Source organism: Megascapheus bottae, chromosome 5 (assembly GCF_031878675.1).
Source record: "Megascapheus bottae isolate mThoBot1 chromosome 5, mThoBot2.hap1, whole genome shotgun sequence".
Classification (NCBI taxonomy): Eukaryota; Metazoa; Chordata; class Mammalia; order Rodentia; family Geomyidae; genus Megascapheus; species Megascapheus bottae.
This window is the reverse complement of record NC_143513.1, coordinates 64,272,733-64,300,303: the sequence shown is the minus strand read 5'-3', so window position 1 is coordinate 64,300,303 and position 27,571 is coordinate 64,272,733. Positions and strand designations below refer to the sequence as shown.

The 27,571-nt window shown below is 40.5% G+C and overlaps 1 protein-coding gene across 1 annotated transcript; it reads right to left on the bottom strand.

Moving 5' to 3' along the window:
- Positions 1–13,417: 13,417 nt before the first annotated feature.
- Positions 13,418–21,979, bottom strand: Lmod2 (leiomodin 2). Its single transcript, XM_090332377.1, is given in 4 exon segments — positions 13,418–13,908; positions 14,927–15,217; positions 15,220–16,263; positions 21,707–21,979. Coding segments are annotated over 4 exon segments (1,635 nt in total). The 3' UTR covers positions 13,418–13,881.
- Between the last annotated feature and the right edge of the window lie 5,592 nt (positions 21,980–27,571).

Below are 27,571 nucleotides of genomic sequence, written 5' to 3'. Positions count from 1 at the left end.
ACAAAATAGCGTGGTTTTATTTATTTGTATGAGAGATTACATTTTCAAACTTAAATTGGAGAATATAGCAAAAACAAAAACAAAACAAACAAACCCCACAGCATTTAGTGATAAAGGTCAGAGTTTCCAACAGACGGCCTGCCTTGAGAGTTAGAGTGTGCCATTAAATAAACATGGTAAGCAAAGAATGTTACACCCTGTTCTGTTGGGAAATAGAACAGCTGCTCAGCAGCTCCTGGGAAGCCACTGCCGGTGTTCGGAACACTCACACTGCAAGGTCAAACTGGATCTCTCTTCACATACCAAAAAGGTTGAAGATTGCTATATAACAATAATAACAGCAGTTTATCAGTAGCTTCGGTAAGTGCCAAATACAGCAGTTCGTATGTGACAAAGTAGCTTTTAATAAACAATAAACAATATCATAAAAGATAGTGTTTGCTTGAAGCAGGAAATGTATTTTGTGATAAATAGAACCTTCTGTTTCACTGGCCCTGGCACAAGTGGGTGTCTAGAGATCAAACAGTTATGGAATCCAGAGTGTAGGATGCCACAGAATTCCTTGAAGAGCTTTAGCCAAATTCAACAAACATTTCAAGAATAGTATGTTGTTAAAAAGTCATTTCTGTTGTCCAAAAAGGAACACTTTCAAGAATGTATTAAAGCAAAACTTTAAGAAGATTTTGAAGAAAAAGATGCCTCAGAAATGAGCCATCACATCATATTTCTCTAGTCAGCAGGGATTCCTGAAATGACTTTGCTTTAGGAACAAGCCCCTGAAGGACAAGTGGAGTGGTTTAGGTCTATTTATAGTATAACATAAAATAATCAGTGGAAAATGGAAGATTTTTCTTTGCACATTTTATGGACATACATTTTGTCTCTAAAGCATAAATGACCAAAGTCTTGTTCTTTTGATGGCTATATTAAAAATACTGCCTTTTTTGGAAACCACTGGGAAAAAGATGTGGTAGAATCACCTCTTAGGAATGTGACACAGATCTTACTTCATAGCTAATACTAAGATCTGCTTGCGTTACATGTGTTCATCCCATGGGAACCTATTCAAAAGTTTAGAATAAAACATCCAGGTACATCTACCATGGCTTAAGATAGATAGATAGATAGATAGATAGATAGATAGATAGATAGATAGATAGGAGATTATACTTTTCTCATTACATATTAAGTACACTTAACCACACACCAAAGAAACAGCTAGTATGGTGATACCTACTTATAAACCTTGTTTCCAGAAGATGAGGCAGAAACGGAGGATATGCTTCTGGATTAGTCCAGGCAAAAGTTAAGAAGACTGCATCTCTAACAAGCTAGGTGTGGTTCCTGACTCAGCTAGCCAGAGCTAAATCTGAAAAACAGAAGGGCCCAGGACAGGGCAAACATGAGACCTGGAGTTTAATTCCCAATGCCACAGTAAGGTCTTAAAATACTATCTAGTAAGATAGGCTATGTTTGTACTTAAAATTATTTGAATCTGATGTATGCATTATTTGAGTATAATACATTTTTATTACAATTGAAAGATGTGTTTGGGAAACCATTGTTTTAGAATAAGCAGAATTTTGGCCTGCATGGGTTTCCTCACTTAACAGAAGAGTTACTATGCCATATTTAAATTGACTGTGGGTCTTGCCACACATCTGTGAAAAGGATCTCATGAATATAAACTATTCAGTTCTTTTCCATGCACCGTAATACTGTATCCTTGTTTTCTTTTCCTATTTATTTTTGGGGTTTTTTTTTGAGAGTCCTTTGTTTCTGGAAGATTTATGATAACATCTCTCCCTTTCTCATAGACCCATCTGAGTGTTGATAGAAGCTACCAGTATCCCGAGTCCATCACTGGCCACAAAAGCTGGCTTACTCTGAGGAGCCAACCTCTGACTGAGCATGTGATGGTGTTTTGGCTCAGTGATGGCAGTCATCCAATATTGCCCAAGCATTTGGCTATCATGGGATACTTCTGTCATTTAGTACTGGGTTGAAATAAGGTTGAGCTTTCGTTGTATACCCAGATTATTTCATTCGTTTTTTTTTAATTGATGTAACTGGTTACATCAATTATCTTCACTTAGACATAAACATGTTTTCTATATTATTAAAGTCTTAACGTACCAGATTTAGGAACAATCTTTCTATATAGTTATTAGTTGACAGCTGCACTAGCAACTTAAAGCCTAGTTCTTCCAAGGAGAAAAGGACAGCATGAACACTTTAAACTTAAGTTCCTAGATTTATTGTTGGTGAAAGAAGGGTGATTCTAACTTGGTTGCATGTACTTATTAGAAAAGAGGCAGGAAACTCATGTCTGGAAATCCTAGCTACCCAGTCAGGAGGCTGAGATCTGAGGATCAAGGTTCCAAAGCCAGCCCGGGCACAAAAGGACCTGAGAATCTTAAGTCCAATTAACCTCTAGAAAGAACAGGAAGTGGGGCTCAAGGGTAGAGTGGTACCCTTGAGCTGAAGAACTCAGGGACAGCCACCCAGGCCAAGTTCAAGCTCCATAACCCACCAGAAAAAAAGAAAGGAGGCAGGAAAATCAAAATTTTACCTAGTATTTGTAGTTGGAAAGAAACCACTTAGGAGAAAGGAAACTGCATTATCATCATGTCTGATTGACTACAGTGAAATAGCAAAGCTTATGATGTCCCAAATCCATAAGACAAGTGTAAGGAAACCCATGAATTAATGCCTGACCCAAAAGAGCTTTTGAGCTGCAATATGGGACTTTTTGGACTTTCCATTCGTGTTTGTAAGAGTTTTTTTGGTTGGTTTTGTTTTACTAAAGACGTAATTGAGACAATTCTCAGGAAAAATGAGAAACATACTTGCATCTGTTTTGAAGAATGGAAATCAAAGAGTAGCTTATATATACAGTATTTGTTATTTTGTCTATTAAGGAAACATGGTAATGTAAAAGGGCCAAGTTTCTTATAGTTGATGCTTAAACTATACTAGACTCTACTGTTGTAAAGGGTTTTGTTTGCTTGTTTTGCATTGTTTCTTCTTAAAGACTAATGAACTTTGCTCTGAATATTTGCTAAAGCTTGTGATATGATTAAAATGTTCACAGTTAAGTGATTATGAGACTCTAATATACGCAGTCTTAGACTTGTAGCTACTTTCTTTGTAAGCTGCCTGTGAAAATCATGGTATGCTTTTATTTAATTGCTTTCCTGTGGATGAAGCCATGTGTGCTATTTTGATATGATATATTTGAATGAGTTGTCTAGAGAGATGTTTCAATAGTTAAGTAGATTCTGATCAGCTCCTATGCTTTGGCTTCCATGACTATGTTCATGGCACAGACAAGCCATGTGCAAAGAAAGAGAGTTTCTACACCCCTAAACATTTCAACATCTCTTATGCATTTTTATCATTTATTTTTGTAGAATAGCAAAAAGCTATTTTTAAGAGAAGCACTATATTTTTTCATATGTATTGTTGTTTGCATTTTTGCTAAGAATTTTTTCAAACATACATTTTTCTAAGTGGCTTAGCACCTATGCATTTGAATCATTCTTTATTGTAAAAAGAGATTTGGCCAACTTGTATAGATAAAAGATGCACTTGCAATTTCTGCTGCATGGCTGTACCTTTTTAAAGCATCTTTGTATCTTGGTCTGTGTTAATCTTCACAGAATTTTCTATGAAATTGAGGCTTGGATGAACTAAAAAAGATGTACTGTGGGAGTTCTGACTAGGAAGTTTTCAGACGAGAAGTGCTTTCCTATATCATATTCCTGATTCTGCAAATGTCTGATTTGTTTCCAAAACCAAGAGATAAATGTTTGAATGTAGATGTTACTCTCTTAATGTTCTAGAAGTAAAGCCAATTTCAAATTATTATTGTTACTTAACATTGGGGTGAGCCTCAGAATGAATCTCTATTCCTTGTATTAAGATACCCCTTAGGTGGGGGGCTATTGAGTGAATTTATGTAGCCCCAAAATGCCAAGTGCCATTGTGCAGTCTTGGTTGTTGTGTTCCAGTCTCTAACACCTTTGAATGGTCTTGCGACTTATTCAGTTACCTTGATGCAGTGAGCTTTGGAATGAACAATGTGTCCATGACAATTATGGGGGAAAAAATAGACCTATCTTATTGAAGTATGGGATGTTTAACATTAAACATGAACAATAAACTGGTATTCTAATCGGTACTTAATTACTTTATCTTCATATATGAGATAATCAACTTAAAAGGTGAAAGGTTTTTTGGAGTTCCCAGTGTTAGAGATTCCACTCCACAATTGGGTGGACGTTTTGGTTTATGGTGTCTAGTGGGCCCAGGATGGAAAGCACACGATGAAGCAAACCACTCACCTCCTAACCAGGAAATGAGACAGGGGAAAGTGTCTGCTCCTATAGTCTTCTTTGGATCGTACACCCCGAGGCCTTAGTACACCCCGCAAGGCTTCTTCCATCAAAGGTCCACCATACCTCCAAAAGCACCAGTTCTTTAATACATGGAACTTTAGGTGATCTCTAGTATCCAAACTATACAAAATGATGCATGAATTAAGGTCAGAGGCCCTATCAACCGCTGTATGTAAAAATCTAAAGAGTTGCTCTAGCAGTTTACTAGAGATAACATGGTCCTCCTTTGTCAGGGAAGGGTGTCTACCAATTCTTAAATGTTTCTCTAACCACTCCTTTTAGAGCCCACTCTGTTAGTCTTGCAATGTCCTTCCCAAGCTCTATGCTTCCCAGGAGCACACACTGACCCTGTTTCATGCCTGCACTCATGAGATGGTTTCATCACTGAGATGGTTTGCTTTGAGAAAATATGAGAATAGAATACCTAAGTAAGTGTTGGATACATGCAACATGAAATGCTTTGTACGAGCACCCCAATTCTTAGCCAAAGCAAATGAACCTTGAAGAGGCAACTGGCACAATGCTAAATAGCAAAGATAAAACTCTCAAACTCATCTGTTTTATTATAAACCTGTAATACCTGCCTGCCTACCAGATGACATTAGACATTAGTGATAATGTAGCTAAATAATACAAGTGTTCTTTTAATATCTTTACTGCAAATATAAAAGATCTATGATTTTCTACTAATGCACATATGATTTTTCTGCTTACGTATTTATGAAGAAATGTCCCCGTGCTATTTATAAACACAAAATGTAATAATAATAATCATACAGCTAAACCAGCAGCCATCAAGTTATGCAAATTCTGAAATTAAAACAGCCCAGATTTTTGGAACAGAGGTGGTTTTTAATCATTTCCCCCTGGTTTACCCATTCTTGATCCACATTCCCAACTCCATCAACATTAAAGTATTTTTTTTCCATTTGAAATAGTAGATTAGGTAGCTGGTATGTCTGAGTAATCTCAAATTCTTAATTAATTCTTACACAAAAATTCATTTGGAATTACCTCAGAGTTCTTTCTGGATTTAAAGTACTCTCTTGCCAGTGTGTCTAAGTATTTCATGTTTGTTTCATATTTTTAGCAACTCTATATGACTAGAGATAGATAGTGATTGATTTATTAATTTATTTCAACCAGTAATGACTTTTAATTTATAGATGTCAAGAAGTACTTTGATTTGTTTGGGTTTCATTTCAGTGTTTTGTGCATTTTTAAACCTTGCACTTCTTTATAGGCCATTTTTATTTGTGGCAGCTTCTGCAGAGAAAGGATTTAAATCACTCCGGTTCCACATACCAAGTTTCTTTTTTTTTTTTTAAGTCTATGAGACTCTTTTTTTTTTTGCCAGTCCTGGGCTTGAGCTCAGGGCCTGAGCACTGTCCTTGGACTTTCTCAAGGCTAGAACTCTACCACTTGAGCCTCAGCACCACTTCAGGCTTTTTTTTTTTCTATGTATGTGGTACCGAGGAATCGAACCCGGGTCTTCATGCATGCTAGGCAAGCACTTTAACCTCTAGGCCAAACGCCCGGCCACACCAAGTTTCTTGTATCTGCACAGCCACCAAAAATTTCTGGCAACACTGAGAAAAAAACAAAATGTTGGTGAGCAGTCCCTTGCTTCTCTGGAATTCAGTATTTTCTTCTGTCCACTGGCCTCCTGCTTAGTATTCATATCTCCCAACTGGCAAACATTGAAAAAATCAAAAGATGCAGAAAAATAAAGTAACATCTAGAAAAATATTCACCTATATATAAAATAAATGTGTTTTCCTTCTGGCTTTTCCCTTTGGTATAATTTTTTTTTTTTTTGTCAGACCTGGCTTGAGCTCAGGGTCTGAGCACTGTCCTTGGACTTTCTCAAGGCTAGAGCTCTACCACTTGAGCCTCAGCACCACTTCCAGCTTTTTTCTATGTATGTGATACTGAGGAATCGAACCCGGGTCTTCGTGCATGCTAAGCAAGCACTCTACCACTAAGTTAAACCCCCGGCCCTCCCTTTGGTATAATTTTTTAAGCTACATTTTCCAATTCCAACTCAATATAAAAGATTACTTGGAGGCCAAGAGTTTGGCCTAGTGGTAGAGTGCTTGCCTAGCATGCACGAAGACCCGGGTTCTATTCCTTGTTACCACATACATAGAAAAAAGCCAGAAGTGGTGCTGAGGCTCAGGTGATAGAGCTCTAGCCTTGAGAAAGTCCAAGGACAGTGCTCAAGCCCTGAACTCAAGCCCAGGACTGCCAAAAAAAAAAAAAAAAGATGATTTGGGGCTGCTAATTGTTAGACCATTTGTTTACATAAATATAATTTTAAAAATTTTATATCTGAATTGATGACACCTCTCCCATCATAAAGAAGGATTATTCTGTTATAAATTCACAAAAAGACAACTTGAAAATTGTAACAGAGACTGACTAGATCCTTTGTTATAATTTTAATAGCGAGTAATATGCATCTGGCATTTCATTCTGCAAGGGAGAAATTTGACAATTGTACTGATGACTGAAAAAGTTTGGTAGGTAGGAGAAGATGGGTATACTTAATTACACATCTAATTTTAAAAATGTAAACATATGACTAAAATAACTGCTAACAAACGTTGTACAGATCATATGGCTAATTGTAAAACAAATTGATTATTTAGTGCAAAATACCAGTGTCAAAGACTACAATCACATTTTACATTGGGCATTAGGAGCTCATGCCTACAATCTTACCTATTCAAAAGGCTGAGAACTAGAGGATCTCATTTCAAAGCCAGTGATGATAGAAAAGTCTTTAAGTTTCTCCAAAGTAACCAACAAAAAATAAAGATGAAGGCCTGGTCGGGTGACTCACGCCTGTATTTTTAGCTACTCAGGAGGCTGAGATCTGAGGATCAAGGTTCAACGCCAGCCTGGACACAAAAGGACCTGAGACTCTTGGCTCAAGGGTGGGGTTGTAGCCTGAAGCTGAAGAGTGCAGGGGCACTGTCCAGGCCCAAGGGTAGGGTGGTAGTGTTGAGCTGTAGAGCTCAAGGACACGCCCACCCTGAGTTCAAGCCCCATGACCTATAAAAAAAAGGATGAAGTTGTGGCTCAAGTGGTAGAGCACCATCAATCAGCAAAAAGACAGCATGCAAGGCCTAATATTTGAACATACACATATGCACACAAAGTGTGTATGTATATTTGTATACAAATGCATGCATATATAATACTCACCTATTATTTCTCTTTGTTTTGGAAATACTTTAGTTTATTGAGATATCATCCAGTCCTATGGTTTTCAAAACAAACATCTCTTTCATGAAACTCCAAATTGGGTAACAAATAGGGGCAGTTCTCAGAGCTGAGCAGTATCATTCATGTAATGAGTAGGAAATGCATGAAAGAAAAGAATCCCAAATTACAATAAAAAGTATATGAAAAAAAAGAAAAAAAATCCCATTCTACTACTAGCCACCCTAGAAGGAACATTGAGAACCTCTAACCTCTATTCTCATGTCTCTTCATTGCTGCTCCATCAATTCAGATACCAGCATCAAGCCTCCCCTACTTATAAGACAAAAATTGAGCACTTGATCCCTAGGGTATGGGTCAGTACATTAGTGGGAAGACTATGCCATATTCAAATAGCACAGTGCAAAGCACAATGCAGTCAATTAAGGCAAATATTGAAAAAATTTTGAAATTTCAGAAGAAAAGGATAAGAAACCATGTACAGAAATGAAACTTGAAAGATGAGTAGTTTACTGGCTCCAAGAGATGGAGAAAAGGGCATTGCAAACTGGAAACCAACAGCAAAGCAAAGAAAGTAAGAAGCCAAGAATGTGGTTAACAAACACGACCTGAGATCTGCTGAAAGTGTTGAAAAGGGTAGCCTCTGTTTAATATCAGAAATATAAAATGTCTTATCACACAGACTGCATTATAAGCAATGTATAGGCGTCATTCATTCAATGAACATTTACTGAATGGACTTGACCTAGGGACATTAGTAAGATCAGGCATGGCCAATGACCTTCAAAAGCTCACATAGAGAGAGTTCAGCATCACTGTTCAATCAGTGAGATCAACAGTGATAACTCTGCCCACTGAGAAAATGATCACTATGAATAGGAAAAGACTGAGAGACAGAACAGCAAAAAACTTTCAAACAGGGAAGTCAATTCAGTGTTAACTGCATAGCGCCTGGATTGTAGTTGAGGGTGTGCATGGATCTAGAATCCTGGAAGTTAGTTCATGCTAGAGTTGCCATTGAAAGGTTATGTCAGGTAGCCTCGGGTCACACAGCTGGGGATGTAGGAAGGACATAGTAGGCTCTTTCTGAAAGGAAAGGAAAGGAATTTAGGATGAATTGTGAAAAGCCCTGTGTCAAAAGGGGGCATCTTTGACCACCAACAGCAAGTGTTTGTTAGGCTTAGGTCCAGAACATGTGAGCACAAGTATTCAAAATGGAAGCAGAAAAATAACAAGGATCCTGTTTGGTATGCAAATGGATGATGACAACTTTATTTTATCAAATGCAAATGACTACCAATGAATTCCAAACAGGTAAGTGGTATGATTTGCTATTTTGGAGAAAATATTGTAGCAAGTTAAAGACAAACTAGGAGTAAATAAAATGAAATCTGAGAAAGATAGGAAGTAAAAGGTAATAAAGTGAATGACTCACCAAGCATTTTTGTGGCTTTTTTTTCCTATAGGGAAGAGGGTTATTTTTGCAACTAAAGTGACACCTACTGAATAATATGTCCTTTTGATCTGTGGATCCCATTGACCAATTTGTGTACACAAAGGTATATACAAAGTAGAATCATGAGAAAGGAAGATAAGGAAAACTGCAAACTAGCCAAAAAATGCAGGGTATAATGAGGGATAGAATAGCACCTAGGCAAAAAAAGAGAAAAAAAAAAAACCTCAGATGGTGAGTTAGTCTTATTTGGAAGTTCTGAGGTTTAAACTCAGGTCTTCGTGTTGTTAGGCAGGTATTGTACTATTTGAGCCACAACTCCAATCCTACTTTTTTTGCTGTTATTTTTTAGCTAGGGCCTCGTAAGCCTTTCTCCCTGGGCTGACCTCAGATTATTTCCTTCCACTGTCAGCCTCTGAAATAGGTGGGATGATAGAGCCTGGGCCACTGAACCCTGGTGAGCCAGAGGGTTTGAAATAGGAGACATCACGCGTTCCTGAACACCACCCACCTTTGTTTCACTTATGTTCACACAACGTTAATTCTAAAGAAATTAAGAAAGAAATCTAATGGGATAAATAGATTTTGAAATGCAGATACTAATCATAGTTTTGCAAGATGAAGGCTGAGTTTGGAGCCAAAACAATCATAGGCAAGGTGCCTATGAAGGTGCTTTGATCCAGGAATTGTCAGGAGTCTTCTAGAAAGTTCTGGGCTCTCACAGGTAGAATCAAGTTTCCAGTCCATTTTATCTAGATCTTAGATATGTGTCTATTTTCCTACCTATGGTAAAGAGAGAGAGAGACAGACGGACAGAGATAAAGACAGATATTTTTATCATGTGAAGTAAAACCAACAGAGAGACAGACAGAGACAGTTTTTTTTTTTTAATCATGTAAAGTAAAACCTAACATTGAGAGAAGATGAGCCATTTTTATCCTGAGTGGTTGTAGATTCTGGCTCCAGCAGAGTAGCAAGCTCATTTTTCCCAGTATGGCTCACCTTTGGGTGAGTTACATCATTCTGTTGCTGTAATCTGGTTTTTATCTCTGCTGTCCTGTATGAACTAGCTCCCACCACGGTCAACAGTTGAAGTGGACATTTTAAGATGTAGAACTTGCCAAGTCATTTTACTGTATTGATTGATGGCTCCTTCCTTAGCTCAGCTCTCTGCTTTGCAACCTTTCTTTTATTTCTTCCAATCTCTTTGGTCCTACTGCCTTTCTAGTCCCTCTGCTCACCAGGCACAAGCCGATCAAAAGATCTATCATTAAATGCCACTCATTTGTCAGTCCAGGGGCTTGAAATCAAGGCCTGAATGCTGTCTCTGAGCCCCTTTTTGATCAAGGCTAGAACTCTACCATTTGAGCCACAGAGCCACTTCTAGCTTATTCCAAATGTTTTATTGGAGATGAGTCTCATGGGCTTTTCTTCCCAGGTAGGCTTCAAACCATGATCCTCAGATTTCAGCCTCCTGAGTAGTTAGGATTACAGATGTGAGCCACCAGCCCCTGGCAAGTCTCTATTCTAAACACACACACACACACACACACACACACACACACACACACACACACACACACACAAAGTGTCAGTCTCTCTGAGTAGCTTCCCCTCACTCTATACCTGCTTTAGTCAGGGTCTATAGTAAAATGTGATTCAGAAGCAAAACCTACCTGGTGCTTATTCTGGAACAGCATAGAAAATAAGAGTCTTTACACTTCTGGGAGGGTTGGTTTCTGTAGGATTCTCACTGCTTTAGGGGAAAGGATATTTTGTTTCAAGTCAATTTATTCTCCCAGCCTAGAACAGAGTGCTTTATATCATGGAGCAACTGCATAAAACAGATGGACAAGTACATAAAAAATGGGTTCAGCCTCTTCCTTCCACTGTGGTATTAATTCTTTAGGGCTGGGTTTTACCTCCTGTGCTCACTGTGTATCTCCAGTGTCTGGAAGCATATGTGGAATATGACCGGCACTCAGAAAGTAGCTGTGGAAGTTAACTACACCAACACCAGTACCATATTTCTAAGATTTCTTAGATCCATTCTCATGCTATATGGTAATAAATGGAGGGAAGAAAGTATGCCTCAAGAGGTTCACAGGATAAAGAGCTAATTTTAATCTAGTTGGAAAATGAAGTAGTTCCAGATATTTTTCAAGAGCATAGATTTGCGTCAGCTTCAAGAGAGCCTCTCAATACAGACGTCACTGCCCTTTTCCTCACCAGTAGCCATCCATAGCTCAAGGCAGGTATTCAATCAAGATCTTGCTGACCCTGAGTTATTAAATACCTGTGACAGCAGGACCTGTGAACCTCACCATGCTGGCCCAAATCGAGATTGAGATATATTTTCAGAGATTGATATACATTTATAAATCATACCCAAACACATTTCATCTAGTCTTGGATAGGTTTTCTCTCAATGAGTTGAAATCTCTTTATAGAAGATGAATTAGTCTTCATAACAGTCTTTGAGTTTATAGGGATAGTGTACTAGGATGCTGTTCTGGTTTGAAAAGCGATGATCGTAATTCCTTGAGTGTTTACAGTACTGAATTCTAAAATAACACAATCTCGATGTGCTTTTCTTTAATGAAAAATTCAATCAGTGTATGATCATAGCTCATCTCTCTTATTTGAGGCTATGTAGTATTATAATGGATGGATTGTATGTGCACATCTGTATCTTCATTTAAATTTGGGGAAGTGTCTACTATGTGAATGTTGCAGTTTCCTGAAGTACAAAATGTTCAAGCAAAGCAGGCTTTTTATGATGTAAGTGAGAAATAGATGTCTTCATCACTACTTAGGTCTTAGCAGTATCCTCAGCCCATACCAGCATCTGGCAGCTCAAATTCTCTTTGCTCCTCCTTCCACCTTCAGGAGGAGGGCCATACACCCTTTTTCTGGATCATGCGGATGAAGTGGTTTATCAGCAAACATTTGTTACTCTTCCTCAACAGTATGAAGTTGGAAACTCTTCTCACTCTTCTTCTCCTTTGGAGTAGAAGGGTCCTTTCCTCACATACACACAGCAAAGTTGAGGAGAAGAGGTCTGTTTTTAACTCTGTGCTCTACATTCACACACACACACACACACACACACACACACACACACACACACACACCTATAAAAACTAACACTTGAGTTTTTGTTTGAGTGACAAGAATGAGCTTGATCGTCAGCTCTGACAGGAAGAGGTGAAATTAGTGAAGTGACTACCAAAGGAGACAGCAGTCCTCATCGGGTTTCTGAGAACAAGGAGTCTTCCTTTGGAACATTCAGTCTGGATGGAGATAGAAGCATGAGGGAGGAGGCCTAGCTTTGAAGTCAACCCAGTTTCCCGTGTTGTTGAACCTTTCTGCCTTTGAGGTTCTTCCTTTATGAAATGGGAATAGCTCACCATCCCTGGAATCTTAATGACATGATTATAATAGTTGTTCCTGTTGAGCAAGAGAATGGATGAACAGTACAAGTAAACTCATGGAAGCAGACCCAAGAGCCATTAAGAGATAACTATGGGGATATTTTCTCCTGGAACACCCTGGAAATGATACAAAGCTCTGTCAATGAAGCAGATAATTATTGAATTTGTGGCCCAGAGAGTTTGCCAAGGCCACGGCTCTAATCTGTAGGATATAGAGAATGCATTGTTAATCATACTTAATATAAAAAACTTCATAAATCAGGGGAGTGCTTTAGAATGGAGTGAAATATGCTGACACATCTTTCTCTTATTTGAAGTCAAATGTCCCCTGAGTGACAGAGGGAGGGACGGAATGATAGCTGAAGACAGTACAAAAGTCTGGGTCCTCAGGTGTACTTCGTGGTGGCTGACATCAATGAGGCTTGTAGAGGGAGAAGGGGGGGTTACTAAGACTTTCAGTAGCCTCAGGCTTGTCTGAGGGTAGTTCAAGGGAGAAAGGAAAGGGCTACCTTTAGCACTGGCCCCAATGTAGAGCTCTGAATTTGAGAGGGCTTATCTTCTGGGCAGTCTCCTAGCACTTACTTCCTTGTAATCAAGAAACTTCCTAACTTTATACTTTTATTCCCCTCAAAGTAGTTGAAATTAATAATAATAATAATAATAATAATAATAATAAATGTGCTGACTTCATCTGACAGGAACTGTCGCTGTCATGCAGCACTGCTGTCCATGAATCTGGAATCTTTTCCTAACCTATGATCTCACTGCTAAAAGAGCCTGTTTTGGAAAGTTCTTGCTTCCAGTCTTTTAGGAAGAGAATGGGTCATATTTTCTTGGACACAAGGAAACAAATAAAGAAAAGGCAAATGCTAAGGACTCAAGCCCTTGTGGGATGAGAATGTCATAGTTTTAATATTCAGTAATGTTACACATACACACCTGGTAGCTGTATCAACTCACAGAAAAATATTAGTTTATCTTTTTCTTTAAAAAAAGGAAAGGAAAACCTCAATTCAAATTTATTATGATTACAAAAATAACAGCACATTTCTTTAATTTATTACAACTCAAAATCTCCAAGACAACCAGAGATAGGAAGGGTATCTTTAATAATCTCTTCCTGCCCATACAAATCTCCTAACATAAAAAAGAAAGTGTATTTTCCCATATTTACAGAAGAAAACTGCCCATTGTTTCTTAAACTTCTCTTTGGAATTCCAGGTTGAGGCTATCTTTAAAGTCAGGGAACATTTTAAATTACAGAAAGTATTGGCGAAACATCTCACAATGCATTCCTTTGACCACCACTGAATAAGCATATCAGTGTCCTCTTCTAGAGATCTTTTTCTTTTTCCTTTCCTTTCTTTTACCGCAGAGCTTCTGGAACTTCCACCTACAAAACCAGACGGATTTTTTTTCAGTGAAGCAACACTAGTGATAAAATAGAAAAGAATATCTGCAGGTTCTGTCCCTAGCCTCTTCCCTGGGAAGAACTCAAATATGGATTATTGCTGCATCCTAGTCACATGACAAATTTGCCAATAAATTGCTATTCTGTGGCGACATTCCTTTTCTTTTTGACAAGGGCTTGATCAACCTTTTGTAATGTGGGTTATTGGGAGAAATTAGGGAATATGATATGTTGAACTGTGTTGAGGAGTCCCAGTCAAGATAAGAAGATGACCCAGGTATACCTCTCAGAAGGAAATGTGCTCAACTCTCTCTCCCGTGCCTATTTCTCATCTTTCACACTGGCAATGCTCACTATTACATGTTAAAATATTCACAATATAGCCAGGTGCCCTGGGCTCAACGCTTGGAATCCTAGCTACTTAAGAAGGCTGGGTTCTGAGGATTGAGGTTTGAAGCCAGCTTGAGGTGAGAGGAGAGGAAAGTGTGTGAGACACTTCTTATCTCCATTTAACTACCAGCCTCCTCCACACCCTGCCCCTCTTCCCCCCTCCAAAAAAAGAGGCCAGAAGTGGAGCTGTGGCTCAAAGAGTAGAGGCACCACTAACCTTGATCACAAAAGCTCATGGCCAGGCCGGGAGTTTGGCCTAGTGGTTAAAGTGCTTGCCTAGCATGCATGAAGACCCGGGTTCGATTCCTTGGTACCAGATACATAGCAAAAAGCCGGAAGTGGTGCTGAGGCTCAAGTGGTAGAGCTCTAGCCTTGAGAAAGTCCAAGGACAGTGCTCAGGCCCTGAGCTCAAGCCCAGGACTGGAAAAAAAAAAAAAAAAAAAAAAAGCTCATGGCCAGCGCCCAGGCCCTCAGTATAAGTACACCCCAGTATAAGCACAATAGTAATAATAATGATGACGATGATGATGAGTGGAAATCAAAATGGGAGTAAGCATTTGGAGAGCTGACTCTGAGGCCATCTGGGGCCGTGCGCTCTGGGGTGACTTACCCTCCGCAGCTGTCTCATGCTGCTCCCCCGAATGGCTTCCATGAGGTTCTCGTGGGCCGACCTCTGGGGCGTGGAAGGTCGAGAACTCTCGTCCATCTTCTTCTCTTGCACCGACCTCAGCGAATTCTTGATTTCCTTCAGGAGGTTGTCTGGCTGCTTCTTCACCTTCTTGCCTCTCTTGGTCTTTTTCTGTCCGTTCTGCAGCGCGCGCTGGGCCCTCTCCTGCTGTTTGATGACTTCGGCGATGTTCCGGGTGATGAGCTTCTTCTCTTGGAGAGGAGGAGGGGGGGGGAGGAGGAGGGGGGAGGGGGAGGCGGGGGAGGGGGAGGGGGAGGCAGCGCGTGGAGAGGAGGCGGGGGCGGGGCTGCAGGGGAGGGAGGGGGACTCCGGCGGGTCTGGACTTTCTTGGGGAGTTTGGGGGACGCCCAGGGAGAGTGCCTGGGAGACGCGGAAGGAGAAGAGCCCGGCGTCCCCCTCTGCCAGACCTTGGTCCTGAGGTGGGCGCCGCCTCCCTCGTGGCCCTCTGGCTGCTGCCGTTGCTCCTGCAGGCGTTTCTGCCTCTGCCTATCCATGTTTCTAGTGAGGATGCTGGTCATGCTCATCCTGGGTCCGGGGAGCTCGAAATGGTAGCCCAGCCTGAGCAGGGTGGTGTTGTCCCTCAGCAGCCGGGCCACCTCCATCTCCACCTGGCTGCCCAGGATGTGCCTCTGGTTGTGGAAGCGCAGCTCGGTGAGCGCGGTGTTGCGCTGCAGCGCGCGCACCAGGGCCAGGATGCCCTTGCCCGTGATGAAGTTGGACTCCACGTTGACGCTGGCGAGGTGCTGGTTGACCCGGAGCATGTCGGCGATGGCCAGGGCGGCGTTGTCGTCCGCGTGCGTGTTGGCTAGGCTGAAGCTCTTCACCACCGTGTTGCCCTTCAGCGCCTCGGCGAAGCGGGCCAGGGTCTGCGACGTGATGTTCTCCATGTTGTTCAGGTTCACGTCCACCGTGTCTGGGTCGTTGTGTTGAATCCTGTCCAGGGCGTCCTCGATCACCGTGGGGTTCCCGCACGCGGGCCCGGGCGCGGGGGACTCGGCGCGCCTCGCACCGTGCCCGTTGGCGAGCTGGATGTTCTCCATGTGACTGGTAAACGTGGGTGGCTTCGCCTTGGCAGTGTCGATTCTTTCCTCCTCCTCCTCTTCCTCCTCTTCCTCCTCCTCTTCCTCCTCTTCCTCCTCGTCCTCCTCTTCCTCCTCCTCCTCCTCCTCCTCCTCCGTGTACACCTCCTCGGAAACCTCGCTGTTGCTCTCGGTGAAGATCAGCTCCTCCTCGCTCTCCTCCTTGTCTTCTTCTGCCACCTGAGTAGCCATGGGGACACCGTTAGGCCCTGCGCTGTGTTAACTAACCCAACAGCTGACTCCAGGCCAAGCAGCGCAAACCCACTATGCAGGCTAACCATCCCTTGTTTGACCAAGGTGAACCTTTCCGAGTTTAGCCATCATCCAGCATTCCCCTTGCTGATCCGATCAAGAAAGGCAAAGCTTCTGCCCTGGGAAATCTCTGAGGTATCTTTCAACATTCTGACTGAGGACTGCCCTTCTTGATTCCCCTACCTAAAACAGCAAGCGCAAGCCTCCTGTCTGGACTCAACCTTCATCCTCTCTTTCCACCCACCGCAGAGGGCAACAAAGATCTACAATACAGTCACGAGTTCCTTTTATTAATGTCCACACATTCTTCCCAACACTCAAGAGGTTGGAAGTAGGAAGATCATAAGTCCAGGCCAACCTAGACTAGTAAAACTATGCTAAAAAAAAAAAAGAAAAGAAAGGAAACAGAACAAAAATTCTAACCCAGATTTGCTGTCAGTAACAGACTGAAGCCAGGTGCTCTCAGCTCCATTTTTTCTCAGTGGTGTCAGAAGCAAGGACATCATTTTCTGCTCTAGTATTTACCTACTTAGGTGGTAGAGCCGCAGCACAGACCCACAGAAAATCCATATCCCTGGAGAGCTACTGCTTAGGACAGCAGGAAATCAAAATCCAGCTGTACATAGAACAACAGTCAGCAAATTAACTCAAAACTTCCAGGTAAATGAAATAGTCTGCAGAAGGCCAGATAGGAAAGGAAATCATTTTAGCCATCACTGGATTGAAAGGAACAATGCAGACAAATAGAAAACAAAAAGCAAGTCATTGCCCAGCCTTGCAGTTTTAAATTATGTAGCATTATCCAAAGTTTTCAGATAAACATAATTTTATTCTGTCTTTATGTTTACTACTATAAAAACAAGCCCAAGAAATCCCTTCTTTTTTGTTTTCTTGTTACATTTCACAGTTAAAAAAAAAAGTCTAGAATATGTCACCAGAGTCCAATTTCTTCATACTTTTCTCATTAATCTATTGTTTTTGTTTGCTTTTTAAAGCATTTCCTTTGCTTGTTTCCAGAGCCCTAATTCTTCTCTCTACCTGGGAAACCCGTTCTGACTGCAAGGCCTGTTGCCACTGCTGCTGCCTAAGGGATATGGATGGAGCTTTGGAAAGCATTGCACTGGCTCCAGATTTGTTTGCCCAGTTGCTATCACAAACTAGCCTCCAGTTAACCAGTGGTTTGAAGTGGCAGATTCCCAGTGATGGCCTGGGAAGGGGTCAGCTACTCCTAGATGACCTGCTTGGGCTTAATTTACCCACAGCTTCAGTGACACACTGAGAGGAACATTGTGTGTGTGTGTGTGTGTGTGTGTGTGTGTGTGTGTGTGTCACCTTAAGGACTCAAAAGAATCTGGTTCTAGCTCTTGACATAACTGAAGAGCAAAAGGAAGCCTTTTATGCCAGAATAATTTGGAGTTCTTCTCACTACCACCCCTATTCCTTTTGTATCTGTCCTTATAATTTCAGTCCATTATCAGCTGTATGTGTACTTGGGTTTGTGTATATTTTTAACTTTTATTTACTATTTGAATAAAAGGTATAATTACCTTTTATAACACCATTATATTTAATCTACTTGGTCTTTGTTTCCTTTTTCCTTTCTTCCTTATCTCCCTTCCTCCCTCTTTCCTTTCCTTTCCTTTCCTTCCTTCCTTCCTTCTTTCCATCTTCCCCCCTCCCTTCCTCCCTCCCCCCCTCGAGCGCGGGCTCTCCCTCTCTCCCTCTCTCCCTCCCTCCCTCTCCCTCTCTCCCTCCCCCCTCTCTCTCTCCCTCCCTCTCCCTCTCCCTCCCTCTCCCTCTCCCTCTCCCTCTCCCCCTCCCTCTCTCCCTTCCTCTCTCTCTCTCTCTCTCTCTCTCTCTCTCTCTCTCTCTCTCTCTCTCTCTCTCTCTCTCTCTCTCTCTCTCTCTCTCATTTTCTGGGGGGTTCATAGGGCTTGAACTCAGCCTGGGTGCTGTTCCTGAGCTCTTTAGCTCAAGGCTACTGCCCTACCCTTGAGCCACAGCCCCACTTCCCATTTTCTAGTGATTAATTGAAGAGAAGAGTCTCTCTGCGTTGTATTGCCTGAGCTAGCTTTGAACTTGATCCTCAGATCTCAGCCTCCTGAGTAGCTAGGATTACAGACATGGGCCACCTCGCCCAGCACTCTCTCTTTAATTTGTTCTTCCTTTCTTTGCCTCGAACTCAGGGCCTGGGCATTGTCTCCTAGCTTTCATTCATTGCGGGCCCTCTACCATTGAGCCACAGTTTCATTTCTAGCTTTTTAGTGATTAATTGGAGATAAGTGTTTCATCATCAATCTTCAAATCTCAGCTTCCTGAATAGATAGGGTTACAGGCATGAGACACCAATGCCCTACTTCCCCTTGATTTCTTAAGATATTTAGGCTTTGTCCATAAGAACAATTTCTCTCTCAAAAGGAACCTGGGAAGATATTTGGGACTGTCATGTAACATCTAGATGATTCCTCTTCTAGAAAGCTTTCCTTGACACCCTCTTAAATTATCCCTGCAATGCATTTTCATAGCATTGTACTCCTAGTATGCTCTAAGGCCTGGATAAATACTGGTTTTCTGCATGGATCTAAGATGACTTTGGGTTAAGAGCTGCTCACACAATCATTCCTGAGAGAAAGTACTGATAACGTCAGGTAGGGTAAGATGACCCAGTGTCCTGAGCCTGCGCATTTTCCCTAGATGCAGGATTCTTAGTTTTAAAATCTAGATATTCTTGAGCAATCTGAGGTCAGTCACCTCGGGTGGTAAACATCTGGAAAAAAGACCATCAGCTGGGAAACAAGAGGGTGTAAAAGACAAACCTTCCCTCCTGTATAAATCATTCAGGCCCTGGGATGATGTGGCTTTCTGTGTGCCACTGCATTGGCGCTAACCTTGATCCTTTGGAGAACAGAGAAGGGAAGGGGCGACTAGGAGAGGAAAAATGGTGAGATGGTGGCCGTTGCTCTACTTAGAGAATAAGATTTCGAGAAGGCAGTGGCCTGATCACCTCTCTGGCATCATTACATGAAGTGTTCAGTTCTGGGTTTGCTTCTCCCTATAAAGAACTGGTTGTCTTGATACAAAAGCAACTGCAGCAAAAGCGAGTGATAAGCATCTGGAGGACTTGTGGACCACATTTGCCCAAGCTGCATCTCTACAATTTCTGATTCAGCAGCTACCAAGGAGCCCTTTAACGTTGCCACCCCGGGAACTGGACCCAGATCCTCAGTTTGTAGAAACACTCATTATGCTAAAGTAGCTGAGTTTGAATTTCAGTTTGACAGTTAACCTTAAATAAGTTTCCCTAGTCCAGGGAAGTAAGAAGGAAATGAGATAGTGCAAGAAAGCCAGTGGCCACCTGCACGTGAGATCCAGCAGCTACCCCAAAAGGACAGCTGGGTCTCTGCACTTAACTGCCTCCAGAGCTGTACATGGCCATACATTTGCGCAAACCTAGGTGGGCTGTGATTCAGCAGGTGTTGCTCCTTTACAGAGTCTCTGGTCTATAACCTCAGCTTCTCCAGTCCTCATTGTCCTTTCCACTCTGTCCTTCGTTTACGAAGCGACCCTGCTTCCCCTCCCCGCTCAGCTGCTTTGAGATTTTCCCTATGGTGGGAATGGATTTACACCCTAGGTCAGCAGCCTTAGGCTAGCACCCCTTGTGACAACAGACAGCTGGCCAGCAGTGACAGTGGAGTGGGAGAAAAATTAACCAGCTGAGAAAGGAATCAAAGTTCATCAACAAGACAGCCTCTCTAATTGGGCTGATAAGCCACTGGCAAAGAGTAGCAAAACCTTTGGCAGCAGGAGACTGGTTTCATCAACAGCTGACAGCAATCTTTGTTCTTTGCTTCTTGCCGCTCTCATGACATTATGCCATTAAAATGCCTTTGTTGATTACTGCCAGAGTTGACCCCATATGTATGTGTTGGCTACGTGAAGGTGACTTAATTTGTGTGTGTGTGTGTGTGTGTGTGTGTGAGAGAGAGAGAGAGAGAGAGAGAGAGAGAGAGAGAGAATGATTTTTCAAATAAAATGTCTGAAATAAAATGAAATGAAATATGTCATTAAGTTTCATTAGGTTTTCAACACTCATTCTCACTTCAAAGAAACAAGTCCTAAAATTATAGTTGTGGAAAAATTGACCAGTCCAAATCCTGGTTGTGTGTGTGTGTGTGTGTGTTGTCATCCCCTTCTAGCTACTCAATATAGATAGCCACAGTGGCCTAGGCAGACCCTGGCCTGGTCCCAGGATTTGTCCTATGATGATTGACATGGACAGAGCTTACACATATCTTGCTGCAAATGCAGCCCACACACTTACCATCAAGATCATCCATCAGCTCCAGATTAGTTCTGTGGTTGGCTTATGGCTGGCTTTATGCCATTTTGACTTTAAAGGATTACAGAGGAGCACAGGGTTTTAAAAATGTTGCTTGTGATTTCTGTTCTTCTACATATTGAAGAATCTTATGTTATTATTTTATTGCATTAATGACTAGTCTTTGACATTTCTTTCTAGCAATAACTCATTGATAACTTTGAATTAACTGTTTCCTGGGCAACACACAGTGCTTAATAGATCTCAGTCACTGGCATGAGCACCCTGTGGTCTCAGAATCATTATCATAAAGTAGAAAGGACTTTTCTAGACGATCTATACAGGTATTTTTAACTTGGGTTCTCAGAAGGGTTATTTTGAAAGTCTACGCAAAAGTATGTCTACACACGTAAAGGTCTTTCTCGTGAAGGTGTAGAGCATTTCAAAATCTCCAAGATGTTCTTAATTCACCAAAACACCATGTTGTATTCCTTCATTGAACAGGTGGAATCAGCATCCTCAAGTGACTGTTTGAGTGTAAGGACTGAGTGGGACTAGAAATGAGCCCCCTGGGACTCTCAGCTCCATATATATGACCCGTCACACTTCAGAGCATGGAAACATACACCGATTTTTACTGTAGCCAGCTACCATTACAATAAAAGCAACAGAAAACAAAAATACCTAAGTGGAAAAAAAATCTGTACCAGAAAGAGACATTAGGCTACAAAACCAACTTACAAGTACAGGACTTTGATAGTTGGTAAACATTTAAAACCATGCCCTGATTGTGAACTATTTTTCTCTGGAGGATACCATGTTCAGTCAATCAAAACACTCTGAGATTTTTTTTTTTGCTATTATAATTCATTTGCTGTTGGTTATAGGAGTTAAAAGACTACATTTCAGCCTGGGAAATGTTTCAGTAACTAGTACAAAAGAGTTGTGAAGAAGGTGGAAGTGATGAGAACTGAGAGGTTAGGGAAGATAGAGATTGGGATAGAGGGGGTTGAGAGCAGTGGGGGCAGCCAAGCAAAAGTCCAGAGAGCCTACCTTTCCACACTCCCCCAGCCTCTCCTTCTCCAAGAGCTTTTGGGATTCCTTTTCCCAATAGGCCATCAGTGCCTCTCTGCTGAAGTTGCCCGTGGGGGTTTTCTCCGTCAGGCTCTTTTGCCTTAGCCCCACAGGAAGGTTTCGGTCAGGTTCAATATCTTCCAGTTCTCTCTCTAGCTCCTTCAGCTCCTCAGGTGAAAGGGAAGCCAGGAGTTCATCCTCATCGATGGACTCATATTTACTAAGTCCTCTTCTATAGCCAAACGTAGACATGGTCCCTGCTTTGTCAGACCCCCAAGGAGCTGGAAGGACCAGGCATTCAAGACAGCCCTGGGCAGGCAAGGAGGCAAATGCGCAGGCTGGTCAACAACTGGTGCTGGGAGTGGCTGCAGGAGCCTTTTAAGAGTGGTGATACAGGGCTGTGACAATGTAGACAGGGTGAAAGCATGGGCTGTTTTAAGCATCAGACGTCAGCTAGATATTTGAACACAAAGAATGTCACATCAGTGGTGGATGGAGGTCTCAGACCCAGCAGGGATTATTAACATAGTGGCCAGGGCCATATTTAGCTGAGCCTGATAGCTCTGAGGACAGGCAGCGTGTTTCAGATAGGGAGTAACACAGCTCCTCTCATTTTGCCTTCAAACAACAAGGGAGTTAAAGTTACTTTGAAAATGACTAGGCACTGCCACCATGGCCAGGAAAGTTTATTTTTCCCTTAAGGGTTGACACCATAATAGACCGTGGGTGGGTATTCTGGTTCTTCTAGAAACATATTGCAGGTAGTACAGATGGAGAGAGGTCATAATAGTGTGACTCTTCATAAAATTATTGCCCTTTGCTTTTTACAAAATTCTTGGTGCCGTTTTCCTAATTATAAGTCCTGTGAGTTAAATATCATGGATCTCATTTACAACTTGGGCATTTGAGACTCTGAGAATGAAATGTTAGAGAGTGGAAGGGCAGAAGTTGCTTTCTCCATGGCACCAGGTGACTTCCTTCTCTCCGTGTGTTAGTGAAAGAGATAAGTAATTCTGGGTAGGATTTATTAGGACAGCTACTACTATGCCTGTCTAGTGCGGTGTGTGTGTGTGTGTCTGTGTCTGTGTGTGTATGTGTGTGTGATCCCTGGGGCTTGAACTCAGGGCCTGGGCACTGTTCTTGAGTTCTTTTGCTCAAGGCTAGTGCTCTTCCACTTGAGTGGAATCACAGCTCCATTTCTGTCCCTTTTTAAAAAAATATATATTTTTCTAGTACATATGTGTGTGCTTAGTCGGAGATAAAATTCTCAAGGACCGCGTTGCCCAGGCTGGCTTTGAACCACAATCCTCATATCTCAGCCTCCTGAGTAGTCTGGCTTACAAGCATGAACCACTAGTGCCCACCAGTTTATAGATTATTTATTATTTAATCCCTAAAATTCTGAGGCATATTTTATTTTTTAATATATTTTGTTATTGTAGAGGTGACTTACAGAGGGGTTATTGTTATGTAAGTTAGGTAATAAGTACATTTCTTCTTGAGCCATGTCATCCCTATCAGGCATATTTTATTGTTGTCTTGTCTTATGAGAGATGGTGAAAGGTGACATAGCTTGGGAACATGGAGTTTACCAGGTAAACTTAGAACACAGGTTTTCTCTGGGATAAAAACTTTGGAGATACTAATTTGTAGTTGTGTATACACACATTTTCTTGTGAGTGAAAAATTTATATAGGACATGGATTATAGGATTTCATCATATTAATGTCATTTTAATGTACAGATACACAAATATCTATTAAAATTGTGCATAGAAACAGATAGTCATCAGTACATATATATCAATAATGCGTGATGCATCATTGATTATAGTTTTTATTAGAAAAATGTTGGTATGTTCAAGTCTTTGAATGTCCACCTATTTTAATTTCTCTAGGCATGTAGTAGAATAATAGTAGTAGATAGTAGATAGTACATATATAGTAGTACATATATTGAGCTATAAGATGGTAAATTCACTTAATTTTTTTTTTTTGCCAGTCCTGGGGCTTATGGTCTGAGCACTGTCCTTGGGCCTTCCCAACGCTTTTCCCACTTGAACCACAGTGCCATTTCCAACATTTTTTTGTGTGTATGTGGTACCAAGGAATCAAAGTCTGGACTTTGTGCACGACAGGCAAGCACTCTACCACTAGGCCGCGTTCCTGGCTCAGGTAAATTCACTTTTGAAAGAAATTGCACAAACTGTTTTCCACACTTGCTGCACCAATACATTCCCATCAGTGGTACACAAGAGTTCCATTGTCTCAGCATCTTCATTGGTCATTGTTTATTCTTTTTGATTATAGATATTTGTGCGTGAGGAGGAATTTCCCTTTTATTTCCTCAGAAGTTAAGAGCATCACTTCATGTGTCCATTAGCATTTTTGTAATTTCTTTCATGACATTTTTATTCAAATTTTAATGCTTATTTCCAAATAGCTATTTTATTTAAATTTCTTTTTTTTTTTTGCCAGTCCTGGGCTGGAGATCAGGACCTGAGCACTGTCCTTGGACTTTCTCAAGGCTAGAGCTCTACCACTTGAGCCTCAGCACCACTTGGGGCTTTTGTCTATGTATGTGGTACCGAGGAATCGAACCCGGGTCTTTGTTCTTGCTAGGCAAGCACTCTACCACTAGGCCAAACTCCCAGCCCCCAAATTGCTATTTTATTATGAGTTATTTATATATCCTGGACACTTAGATATGTGATTTGTATATATTTTTTCCATTTTTGTGGTTTGTCTTTTAGTGTCCTTTGAAAAACAAATGCTTAATTTAGTTTTTCTATTTGTTGGTAGTGGGGTTTGAACTCAAAGCTTTGTGCTTGTTAGGCAGGTCCTCCACTACTTGAACTATATCTCTCTTTTTGCTCTGGCTAGTTTTGAGATAAGATTTACTTTTTGTTGTTGTTGTTTTGCTCAAGCTGGCCTGTGACCTTCCTGTTAATGCTTCATACTGCAGCTGAAATGGCTGGAATATATTAATGCATCCAAATATTGGGTAAGATGAAATCTCACCAAATTTTTGCCTCACTAGCCTTAAACAATAACCCTCTCAATTTCGGCATCCTGAGGAGCTAAGACAACATGCATGAGACAGAAGCACCCAGAAAATATTTTCAATTTTGAAGATGTCCAACTTGGCATTTTTTTATTCTACTGCTTGGAAGAAATTTGTCCTTGTATTTTAAGTATTGTATTCTTATTCTTATGTTTTTCTCAAAAAGTTTATGGCCTTGGGTTTTACTGTTTAGGCTTATCATTCATTTATGCTTATTTTTTTTGCATGTGAAAGTGAAGAGTTTGAATTTATCTTTGTGCATGCAAATATCCCATCATCTCAGCACTACTTACTGAAGAAATTACATTCTCCTCTATTGAATTACTCTGACAACTCTGTAGAGGAGTAATTAGCCATACACATAAGCACGTATTCTGGCGGTCATCTCTGCTTTGTTGATCTGTGTGTCTCCTGCCAGTACCACCTAGTCTTCATCACTGTAGCTGGTAGTGTATTTTGAAGTCAGGAAGAGTAAATTCTCTAGCTTTGTTTTTTATTACAGAATTTATTAACATTGATTTTTACATCATATTTCAAATGACACATTTATCAAACAAGTATTCAAGAAAGGAATCTCTCTATATAATCACTGACATATTTTAGAACATAATCAAAATTAGGCTGAGGGTTTTTATGTCATAGATACATATTAATCTATGTAATAAAACATTATGTCTATAGTCATACATTTTTATGTCTATGTAGTTGTGTTTATATTTCCAATACCATGTCCATAGCATTGGGTATGCAAATATTGAGTCATCACTCTTGTACTGTTTGGATTTAATAGCCACAGATTAAGGATACCATGCGCCTTTGGTCTTGACTTGTCTCACTCAACATGATTTGTTCTAGATTCATCCACTTCCCTGCGAATGCCATTATTTTATCTTGCCTGTTGGCTATGTAGAATTCCATTGTGTGTGTACATATATACATATATATATATATATCACATTTTTTTATTCATTCATCTGCAGTAGGGCATCTGGATTATTTCCATCGCTTGCTGTTGTGAATAGTGCAGAGATGAACATAGCTGAGCAGGTGTCCTTATCATTATGATGTTCAGGATAGATGCCCAGGAGTGGTATGGCGGGATCGTGGGGAAGGTCTATTTTCAGTTCTTTAAGAAACCTCCACACTGCTTTCCAAAGTGGTTGAACTTTCTAGGTTTATTTTGTGCAAGAACATTATTGTCTAGATATTTTAGTGTTAACTTGTTTATGGTATTCTGCCTTCACAAATAACTATGATACTTTAGAGATAGTGATGAAATCAGACAAGATGAGTTCACATCTTAAAATTAATTTAATTTTTGGAAGGCATAGCCATTTGTTTATGAAATTATGAAGTTTGAAGTGACATAATGGTTTATGCACACTTTTAGCAAAGATCAAATTAACATAATTATTTTAAATACTCTGAAGTATGTACTGTAGTTTAGCCTGGCTGGAAACATGTTCTTTTTATTTTTTTGAAAACAGCTTTGACTTTTGGCAGAGATATCAAGTGATGATAGTTAAACTGGGTAAGTGAAATGTGTTATTCAGTTTTGTGATGACATTTTACATAAAATGTGGTTACTTATATGTAAAAATTGATTTTTTGAAACACCAAAAGAAAAATAATAAATTGCACTATAAAGTATATTGAACAAATTAATTCATTCAGGAATTCTTAGGCACATGGTATGGTGACTGCTAATATAATTATTAGTGTTGTATAATTATGTAAAAATAATGAGATCATTTTTAACTCTGATAATTTTCAATATATATGAGTCTAATTTTCATTTTACAGCTTAGTAAACATACATTATATGCCAGATTCTAACTTCATTACTGGATTAGAACAGCCAGCAAAAGCAACAAAGTGCTTTCCCTCGTAGATATTACATTCTAGTTGGGAAAAGCAGACAAAATATAAAATAAGCATAAATACAGAGCATTTCACAAAGATATTTTATGGAAAAACACAGAGCAGTGACATGGGAAACAGGAAGACTGTGGGTTGATTTTCATGCTGGAAGAGTTCTAACATAAGGAGACATTGGAACCCATATCTGGAGAAGAATGGACAAGATGTCCATAGGTAATGAAAAATATTTTGTGTGTCTATAATGACTCAGACGACTTTATAGTCACAGCCTCTGTGATTTTAAAGAACCTTTGAAGTATGAGTCCTCTATTACTTCTACCAATGTGTGTTTGCTTGACCACCATCAGTGAAAATAGCACATCCCCGAAGTATGTTACATTATTGCATGCTCAAGTTTGTACAAAGTTCTATCATGTTGAAACTTACAGAAAATGCAGCCCATATGCTTTTTAGTTTTCTCAGCAGGAGTATCAAATAAATACAATCTCATGTGCATTTCTGCTGCCAAATCTTGGGTGTCCAGGGCATGGCTCTGAGAGTGGCTATAGGAGGGGAAATGTTTCCTGCATGGCAGAGTCATTGAATGTACTCTTCCTCTAAAAGACATTCACTTAAGAAGTGCTGGTCATGTATACCTCCCACTATCTTTATCACAAAGCACTGCATTTATGACAATAATACAACTCAGGCACAGCCCCAGTTCATGAGATCTTCTTATTAGCATTATGTACAAACATTAAGACTATTGTATAAAATTCTGCTGTGTGACCATCCATTCCCACCTGACCCTTCCTTTGAAGTATGATGAATAATTTAGATCTCCTCAAAACCTTCCTTTCATCAAGGGAAAAAATACATATGTGTTTCAAAACTCAGCATTTAAAATTTTTTTGGATTTCT